Genomic DNA, 10,934 nt, shown 5'->3' on the forward strand with positions numbered 1-10,934 from the left:
GAGGGACGCGAGGGAATGGGCTTTAGCTGAAGAGACCCATATGCAGCGTACCCGTAGGGATGGAAAGTTGCAGGATGATCTGCTGGCTTGGAGGATGCTATGCATGGAGGGCCTGGCGGAGGACGACTCAGATGCCACCAGCGCCGAGTTGTTTTTTTCTGATGCTTCGGGGTCTGAATGTGGAGGGGAGGGGAGGGGAGTGAAGGGGAGGGCCGTGGGACCGTGTAGGTGTTCTCTGTTGCCACGTTACAGTACCTTAATATGTATGAATGAATATAGCCGAAATTCCCATAGGTCTATGTAGTCTTGAAATTGACTAGGCCTTCACTGGCCCTCACACAAATATCCTACTCTATTGGATCAGTACTAGAGATGCCAATCTAGGGGTAGATTTTTGTTGTTTAATTGTTATGTGCTATATAGATATGACGTGCTAAAAAAATGGCGAAGACATTGATACGTTTCCTATCCTTGGAGAGCAAATGCAGATTTCTCCTTTGTTAGACATGCCCTGATCCTGTGCCGCCCAGCCTCCGGGATGTGGGCCATACATGGCTGTGTAGTGTCCTTGGAACTGCATACACTTGTTGCTTGTATGTCCATAGTGCTAATGTCGATATGCTTTGTGCCTCACTTTTTCTGTGACTTCGCTACAATAAAAATATGTTTAAAAAAAAAAAAGATTGCACCGTTTGGCGGCAAGTGACACCGCACCAGCTTTACTGGGGGTCCTTTCTCACTGACAGAACCCAGACTGTCAGCTGTGGTGATTTCATGGCGGAACCATTTAAACTCCCTTTTGGGTGCCACAATGGTCCTAGCTCAACCTCACTTTGCTTAATCTGCATGTGGCACCACTGGCAACTCTGGTGCAGTCATTTGGTTTTGTCATATGAAGATGACACCCAGATTATTGTCTCAGTGTCTGCTGACATGATATCAGTAGCAGAGAAATTCAAACTCTATGTTGGACGTTGGAATCTGGATGAAGGAGTACTGTCTGACATTCAATACGGAGAAGACAGAGATCCGATCTTTGGGGCTAAGCACTTGGTGTGGTCAGAAGTGTGGTGGACAGAGACATGTGGCCCCCTACCTACTCCAGGTGCTTCTGTTAGAAACCTAGGAGTCATCTTTGATAACACAGTCAGCGCCACCACAGCACCAACTTCCCTTCCACATTATCACTCAGCACCACCACAGCACCACTCAGCACCACCACAGCACCACTCAGCGCCACCACAGAACCACCACAGAACCACCACAGCACCACCACAGCACCAGCACAACCACAGCACCACTCAGCACAACCACAGCACCACTCAGCACAACCACAGCACCACTCAGCGCCACCACAGAACCACTACTCAGCACCACCATAGCATCACTCAGCACCTCCCCAGCATCACTCAGCACCACCCCAGCATCACTCAGCACCACCCCAGCATCACTCAGCACCACCCCAGCATCACACAGCACCACCCCAGCATCACTCAGCACCACCCCAGCATCACTCAGCACCACCCCAGCATCACTCAGCACCACCCCAGCATCACTCAGCACCACCCCAGCATCACTCAGCACCACCCCAGCATCACTCAGCACCACCCCAGCATCACTCAGCACCACCCCAGCATCACTCAGCACCACCCCAGCATCACTCAGCACCACCACAGCATCACTCAGCGCAACCACAGCATCACTCAGCGCAACCACAGCATCACTCAGCGCAACCACAGCATCACTCAGCGCAACCACAGCATCACTCAGCGCAACCACAGCATCACTCAGCGCAACCACAGCATCACTCAGCGCAACCACAGCATCACTCAGCACCACCACAGCATCACTGGTTCAAATATGTTCTTTCAATGTTTCAAGCTGTTTTCAAGCTTTATTACAAATCACAAAAAGATGTTAATATTTCACTTCTGTTCTTGGATTTTCGTCACAATAAAAAACACTGATTATAATCTTCACAAAAGTTAGTTACAAAAGTTTAAGCTATTGCCATTACAAATTTAATAAATTATTTAACAATTAATTTTAAAAAAAAGCCATTGTTATTTGTAATATCAATACATCTAAGTCACGTAAATAAAAAACATGTTGCATTACAAATGCTATAGGTGTCACATTTGCAAAAGTTATAACTATTGGCATTGTAAATGACAAAGCTATTAATTTAGCTATTTTAACAAACACATAAATAAAAATAAAATTATTTTATAAGACCAATAGCTCAAACTTTCCTAATGCGAGACCTATTGCATTTCCAATGCTTGTTATCTATGTTTCACAGACCTAAATCACTTTCAGGTGGGGCGGAGGGGAATTGACAGATTTTCCTCCTGCTCTCACAAACATGGGCTTAAACTCGCCAACCTTTTACTCCCCCATTCCAACGGTCATAGTCACCAAGGAACTAGAATAACAGGCAAATATATCAAAGAACAGTAGATACTCTGTAACATTTTGTGGCGCCTATGCGCATACACCATACAACTTTACCTATCCTATAACACCCAACATCCCTTGTAGTGGAAACCCTGAAGATCTCCAGAGATTGTTACAGGCTCGCAATTGACCACCTCACAGAAAAGTGCTGGGCAAAGCCCCCCACGTTAACTGTATTAAGCCTACAGCTACTGCCTGTCTGACAAAATGAGTCCCTTTTGTGACGTCCTATTTCATTTGGTTGCTGCTCATAAAGAAAGGAATCATGACTAATTGACCAACCCCCCCACCGGCCCTCACCCCATTTTGTTTTGTGGTGGAGGCTCTCTTCTACAACCAGAGAGTAATATATTGAGCCACCAAGGAAAAACAGAAGTCCAGGCAACATATCTTTCCAATTCAAATCTCGATTTTGTTTTAAGATTTTTCCTGCACATTTTAAATAGGGGAGCATTAGGAACACCCTGGGTGTGCAAATGTAGCTCATTTCATTGCAAAAGAGATAGGCTGAAAGAAGGCAAATAGGTAAAGGAAGATGGTAGAGTGTAGTTGGAGCTAGAAGAGGGGGAAGTACTCAGTGAAGAACAGAAAATACCAGCAGCTCAATGGTGGAAAGAAAAACTGGTGTAAAGAAAGGAACTGAGGTGTAGGTGGGTGGCCTGTGCTCGGAGTTGGGAAAGAAAACCTAGTGTGAACTTTGTGTTTCTCCCTTTCGATCCGCAAACCACTGGTGCTGTTTGCAGCACATCACTAATAGCAACCTCATTTAGGTCTTGAAAAGGTAATAGGTATGAGACTGGGGACAGGGCATGGCTGCACCTGTGTCCAGTGCCCCTGCTCGGTTTTAATTGGGCACAGATCATTCGCCCATTAGCTCCAACTTTATTTAAGATATGTGGATTCACCCTTTAGACAGGTCAAACTTACAGTGTCTAAAACAATGGTTCTTCCAAAACACCGTTTTTTGCTCGCTCACCCATGCATTGGCATGGCCCACCCATACTTCATTGTCCTCTTAAATACTTTGGGGCAGATTTATGAAGGACTTGCGCCGCCGGTGCGTCACTTTTTCCCATGTTAAAAATGACGTTCTGTGTCTCGCGCTGAGACGCCCGCGGGTCCGCACAGACTGGTCGCTCAGTTTCACCAGCGAGGATTCATTCCGCTGTCCGAGTTTTAGTCCGGTCTTTAACGTGGTACAAGATCCTGTGTAGTAATGGAAGCAATCATCGTGTTTTTGAAAGGGAGCATATTTGGATAGGAGATCGAATGAAGCAATAACGTGATTAGGTTCACGCTCTCTTGGTATCAGGAGCCCTCGGTCCCATCATCCTCACCAGACGGAGTCACGTGAATCACCGTGCTTCTTGTGCCCTTCTACACTACTCCGACACCCCACCACCGCCTGTCCTGAGGAAGACCCCGCCGTAGGGCAATAGCGTCGCCTACTCTTCTGGGGTCGAAACGTCGACACACCCTTGTTTGTCCCTACCCATTAACAACGGATCATTTGTGACTGTGTGAGCTGAGAATGGGATAGGATTTTTCAAGTACAACAATACGTGAATGACAATGTATACATGTCCAATGTGGCACTCAATGTTAAATGTGGATGAGACCACGTACTATGTACTTTTCTGTAACTAATTTGACTTCTGCACTATCCTGTACACTTTCCCCCTTCTCACCCTTCTTTCCTTCCCACGCCCCCCTGTCTTGGGCATTAAGTAAATGTCTTAAAGTGTGATGTTGTGAAGACATGGTAATTAATTTCCAAATTAGGATGTATATTAAATAGCATCTCTCCAAGTCATTTCTTTTTCTCATGAAGTTTCTTGTTGTGTATTCTATGAATTGTGAGTTTGTGCTTTTTGATATTGTATCAACTGGGACCCCTCTTCATATACTAAAAATGACGCACCGGCGGCGCAAGTCCTTCATAAATCTGCCCCTTAATGTGGAACCGGGCCAGTTACCAGAACAGTTTGCTGTGGGGATTGGCCCTAGAGACAGTAGTCAGGGTTGTTTGCAAAGAGAGAGTAGAGAAGTGTTTATGTTAAACTAGCTGCCCGCCACGACGTTGTCCGGGTATGACAGATATGTTTGCTGGCATGTAATAGGCACCGTTGGCAGGGGACTACATGTTTAAGGAGGACCTGGAAAATAAAACATGCGGTCACGGGCGAATTATGGGAAATTTATTTCAGGAGTTGCTTGCCCTTTCACGAAAAAGCGCAGAACGTGAATCTGATTTAAAAGCTCAGTGTTCATCTCATGGAAATATGTCCAGAGTTCGGTGTTAAATAGGTTGAGATGGGCGCACTGTGACGGCAATATCGAAGCTCTTTATTTTTCGGCAACAGCGAAGCTCTTTATTTTTTGTCCGGTAGGTGGCGCTATAGACTGAGAATCTATGCGTACAGAAAGGTAACAACGGTTTAAAGCTATATTGGTAGAATGGGGCGAGCATTGCGAAATACTGTCTGTTAGCGAAGGAGAAGTGTGTGGAGGAACGCAGCGTCATTAAGGCGCATAACCTCAAGGATCTACTGTGCCATCACCCTATGTCCCTCTCTCGACCACAAATATCAGGCAATTCACACGCTCCAAACGGCACCCGACGGCTACTCAGCGCGATATAACGCTATTCACACGCTCCAAACGTACTCACACGCCCACCTCTGAGCCAGTGCTACTTCCAGCAGACTACTTTGTCACACAACGTGCTTTGTCCCCTCAAAAGTATATGTTGCGTCGGTGTATAGCCTATGTCCATCTGCTGTGCCTCACCTTTCCGATGCTGCAATCGGTGCTCTGGTTGGCGCTGTGGTTCCGGAGCTTACCCGCCTCAAATGTTTGGTCTCTCGTTTTATTAAATTAGTATAGATATAGATAGATGTATAAACAGACCCTCCAGCTTATCGCGATGTGCAAAAAAAAATTTGCGAAATCGGCCGATCTCGGGAAATGCCGCGATATTTGGCTAAAAGCCCACGAAATTTGCTGTTTCCGCCGTTCGCCGTCTTTTCGCCCGCGTTTCCGCCTTAAATAGAGAAGGAGCGAGGCACCCATTTTCCTATTCCCCCTGCGGCCGAGAGAGGGAGAAGACTACGGCGGCCGAGAGAGGGAGAAGACCAGCAGCAGCACACCAGCAAGAGGGGGAGAGAGCACGAAGCGGCAGCGACCGGCGAACAGAACACAGGTACGTCCGTCCTTCACGCTGGTGGGGGCCCACCGCACACATAGGGAACCGGCTTCGTTAAGAAGCGCTGCCCGGGTGGGAGGGGGGCAGTGGAGATGTGGCCGACCGGCCCCCAGGACTGCGTGTTTACTGCTAGGCATTAAAAGTCCGCGGGGTAAAACGTCCAGGCTTCTGCCCTAATTGCAAGCCCTGAGTGACTCGGCAGTAATCGGCAGTAAAGATTTCCATGCTGTAAGGCTCGGTGCGCTGGGGTTAATTAGTTAAAGCCAGACAAAGTACATGTTTACTTCTTGTGTAAACAAAGGGAAAATGAATGCAGTGAGTGGACAGGAAAGTAAAACATTAAGCGTCTAAGGCTAAATAACATTTTACATTTATTCTTTGAGTAATTATACAGGATTTTACATGTTTCACCGCGCTGCTTCCCGACTGGCTTTCTATAATTATTTACCTTGCTGTTCAATTTAAGACTTGTTGTACTCCCACGCATTTGGCTATTCGTCTTCCCTGCTCGTCTCCCTAGCCTCTCTTCTTCGTCTCCCTGGCCTCTCTTCTTCATCATTATTTCGTAAATCGCTCCCACTTCATCTCCAGTGTGTGTTACCACTCAGAATACTGAATATATTTATATGTGCGCCTCGTTTTACATTACTTGTAGTCTTTGGCCTCATTTTTAGAAAAAAGATATGGCTTTGCTGCGGTTGTAAAGTGCTAGAAAGCCAACTAGTTTCTTTACTTTGTGAATGATTGATAGCAAAGGCAGAGAGACCGGGGAAAGCGAAATTACAGGCAGAAAGGCAGATTTTTTTAATGTTGCGCATTGTGAAACCTACACCCTCAAACTTTCAATCAAACACAAAACATTAATAAACCTGCTGTCAGTTCCTTACCATTTCTTTTAAAGTTACAATATAATTTCTGAATGCTCATTAAAATATGCAATGATGCAGCGACTGCTTCTGCTGTTTCAGGGACTCGAATTGCTGGGGCACTTGACTTGTGAGTTTTGAAATTAGATTTTTATTGGTGTTTTGCAATTGAATTATACAAAGGATTGATGTATGCTGTTAATGAAATGACCCAAGAACATGTCTGCCTATCCTAAATTTAGCACACATTTCTTTGGAACTCGAAAAGTATAAAACATTGTGATGTATGTCATTCCATTATAAAACAAGCATTTACAATGCAATGGTTTTGCCTTTGACAAAGTTAGAGCTATTGGCATTGTAAATGTCAAAATTTTCACCTATGTTTTTTTTTGTAAAACAGATAAAGAAATGGCTTTGTCGTTTACTAGTAAATAGCTTTATGGTTACGAAATGTGAGACCTATTGCATTTGCACTTATACACACATATAGGTATATGTACACAGAGCTATACACACACACACACATACAGAGCTCCTCCTCTACACACATTGACAGGCTTTGTATACACAGCTACATACACACACAGCTACAGACATGCACAGTTATACAGACAGACACAGTTCCACACACACACAGTATTATACATACATAGCATCACACACACATAGCATTACACACAGACAGCATCACTCAGCTCCTGGACACATATCTGCACACATACACAGCTACAGACACACACAGCCACACATTGCTATACACATAGCATAATACACACATAGCATCACACACACAGCATCACTTAGTTCTTGTACACAAAAACCATGTGCCCATCTGAGGGCCATTGTTTGTACTAACACTGCCCTTTTGTTTGGCATGGACCTTGCTTCCGACAATTTTTTTTTATTACACGGGACTATTCACATTGCTTGCCTGATCCACCTTGTAATTAAATGTCTATGGTAGAAAGCAAGTACAAGGGGGAATTCTGCGGCGATAGCTCTGAATGCCTAAGCTATGGATATTACACAAAAAAGTCCATTGCTACCTAATTGCAAGTATGTATTTACAGTGACATTACTTCCCGGTGAACAGTACACCTATAAGAGCATAACAAAATGATTTCGTTTTGCCATTCGCTCACTTCCCTTTAGTGAATCGAGCACTTGCTTTCACGAAGAGTATGTCATTTGCCGATCCTGGGCCAAATCAGCCTTTCATCCTTCCAAGTTTCAAAGATGGCAAAGGAGTTGTGAAAGAGTACAGTACAGTGGGAGCAAGTGCTATATAAAACAAGCATTTACAATGCAACGGAGGGGGGGCGGAAAGGCACGGAGAGCGGGAGGGGGGCGGGAACAGACACACACGGACAAAGCAACAAACAAACAAGTCAGGTCCCGGGCCGGCAGCCAATCACAGCGCGGCCCGGGAAATGACGTCACGGAGGTGTCCCGGGCCGGCAGCCAATCACAGTGCGGCCCGGGACACGCGGCAACAAGGGGCGGGGCTTAAAAAAAGCCAGAGAAACGCCCCCGAATCGCGTTTTCCCCGAGAAAGCGTGATTGACAGCCTCTGTCTCCCAATGGCTAGCCTCCATTTATGGAGCTAGCCAATGAGAGACAGAGGCGGGTCATCAAGCCGACATAGAACTCAAGAGGTTTTTTAGCGCATGCGCACTACGTACGCACTTGCAGGCAAAACCTAAAAAATGGGTACCTAAAAAATGAAGGCATTTGTTCATGACAAAATAGAATAAACGGGCAGCTCGAGGGGAGCAGCCCGTAAGTCTCTACAGTATACATAAACCCCAGTTCAGAGATCTGGGCCAAAATCCATCGTTTTTTTTTTGCTCACATGCCATTCCAGTTTGAACCCAGCCATATGCAAATCAGTCTTGACCCTGTGTCCCATGGGTAAAGTCCAGCCCGAACTGCCAAGTCAAGTCCTCCCTGGACTGGAAACAAGCATCCAACGTACATGGCCAAGATTAACATGCCTTTTACCTAAAACAAATGGGCTGAATTGTAAATAAACAAACTGTACATAGCTCCATGTTGTCAAATAACTCAAACAGTAAGATATCTGTGTTTGGTGTTGCAAAAAACCCAAAATAAAATTCCGCTAAATTTCCATTTTTGTGCCGCTAAATTTTCATTTTTGTGCCGCTAAATTTGCCAATCCATGCCGCTATATCCTGGGGGGTCTGTATAAAGTGCTTAGATCCTGGCACTGTTGATGACAACAGCCAGAGCAACAAAGGAAATGGAATAGAAAGTGATTGAAATGTAGAAGCACAAAAATAGTATATTAAGTGACCGAACCAAAAGTAACCGGTCAACACGTTTTAAATCCCAAAGGCAGGGCTTTAAGTGGGCTGGGTCTTACCGGGTCTGACCACGGGCAGTTTTTTTTAAGGGGGCCTCGAAACAGGTCTCTATCGGGATCTGTTTTGAGCCCTGGCACAGGCGACCCGTTTTTTTTCCGGACTGCATTCTGCTGTCACTGCAGTCCGGAATAAAGTGCAAGGGCGCAAAACAGAGCCCAATAGAGACCCGTTTCAAGACAGCACGCACATCGATGTTCCCTGCTCACACTAGTCACAAGTGGAAAGTTAGGGCATGACGTTATACCAGGTGAGCGTTGCAGGGGAAGGGAAATCCTGTAAAAAGTAATTTTCTCTCTGGATTTCCCTTCTCTTTTTGAAACGCAGGAGTAGCAACATTGTCTGTAGTGTCACCAGGGCTTTCAGTGTAAGCTTTTTCAATATTCTATACAAGCCATAGTTGCTGCTTATTTATCGTATGCAACTAACAACCATTGACAAAGCCAACAGTCCGGACATGTAGGTATGATGTTACTTGTTGTATTATATACCTGGATGCAATGACAGAAACAGCAAAATACAAGTTAGGCGGCACACTATGCTAAGCACACATTTTTAACATACTGTTTTTAAGCCGCGCCCTCAATTACACTAACCACGCCCCTTTGAGAGACCCACCCCAGTTTTTTCATCCCACTTAAAGCCCCGCCCAAAGGAGATCCCCGCCATGAGTGAAGAGCAGGATACTAGGCTTTCTATAAGAGAAAAGTCAGAAGGTGGCGGGAGCTCATGGTGGCATGGCGGAGCAAGGGTTACAGAGGAAGACGGAAAACCAGTAGCACACCACAATCTTTAAGCAGACCATTAAGAAATAAAAGGGAGTTTTTTTCTGTAAACATGAACGAAGCCGTTTTTCAGAAGTAACTAGAGCTATACTATGAAAACCTTGGAAATTCTTTCACCTGATTCCAGATAGCCAGAATGGTTTATGGGCAATGTTGATGACATAGGGCTTAAGAGGTCAAATAAGCAGAAGGCGCGGACGAAATATCTTCATGGTCTCGGAGCAAAAAATACGCCTTGAATCGCCAGGAAAAAAGGTTTGTGGGAAAAACAAACGGACTCAACGGAAGAAATCATTAATACAGTCCCAAAGATCAACAAAGACTGCATGAGCTTATCTTAGGTTGGACTTTGACAAATTACATAAAATGAAATACAAAAACAGCACGAGGCAACACAATCGGAAGTCACGACTGGGAAAAGGAGGACACTGGGCAGAAAGAAGCACATCTGACAAGTGAGGTGCTGCAGCCCGGCTAGGAAAAAATAAAAATGTCAAAAAGGACAAACAGAAAGAGGGGACATGCACCATTCGGGCAAATATTGATCTCCCTATTTTAACTATAGGCGTGCTCCCTCCCTACACTGTTCCTATGCTGTTTTTCTCTCCTCTCATTCTTCTACTACCTTCACCAACGTCCCTTCCCCCTTTCTGCTTTTCCTCTGTTGCCCTCACCCGGCTGTGCTGTCACCTCGCCGCATATTATTGCCCCCTTTCAATTGTCCTTGCTTTCTCCACTGTACACATTAATGTTTTTTTTACCCCGTGTCCTCACCTCTTCCTCCATCCTGTACCCAGCAAGTGATTTCAGACCTCGCAAAAGTAGACCGCCCCAGACACCTCTGGAAATTTCCCGCACCGCACGTCGCTCTTAAAATGACGTAAAAGGCAGAGGTTTAGACGTCCCCTACAGACAACGAAACACATATACGTCATCTATTAACCACGCCCCGCGGAGATCTTCCTGATGTGACAAGTGGCACATACCGGGTAGCGGCTGGTCGGCGACGTCACTTCCAGTGACCTCGTTCAACCAATGTTTAAACACGAAAGAAAAGACAATGTGTGGCCGCCAGAATAAAGTAGCGAATAAGGCTTGCGTGCAGAGTGAAAAGACTTGGCCTTATTAAGGTCATGAAAGTTCCTAATAGTTGGTATTACGAAGTGAACGGCAATTTAAAACAGATTATTACTGAAAGGATACATTTCCCTGTCCAGAAAATTACAGGAGCCTCTCT

At 45.4% G+C, this 10,934-nt stretch overlaps 1 protein-coding gene across 1 annotated transcript in view; it reads right to left on the reverse strand.

The window, feature by feature from the left end:
- CACYBP (calcyclin binding protein) overlaps positions 1-10,628 on the reverse strand; it is a 67,954-nt gene extending 57,326 nt beyond the window's left edge. Inside the window, exon 1 of the mRNA XM_086956664.1 lies at positions 10,472-10,628. Coding sequence (XP_086812790.1) covers positions 10,472-10,483 — 12 coding nt within the window. The 5' untranslated portion in view covers positions 10,484-10,628. The remainder of the gene's footprint in view (positions 1-10,471) is intronic.
- Between the last annotated feature and the right edge of the window lie 306 nt (positions 10,629-10,934).

The sequence above is a fragment of the Lissotriton vulgaris genome, chromosome 1_1 (assembly GCF_964263255.1).
Source record: "Lissotriton vulgaris chromosome 1_1, aLisVul1.2, whole genome shotgun sequence".
Lineage (NCBI taxonomy): Eukaryota > Metazoa > Chordata > Amphibia > Caudata > Salamandridae > Lissotriton > Lissotriton vulgaris.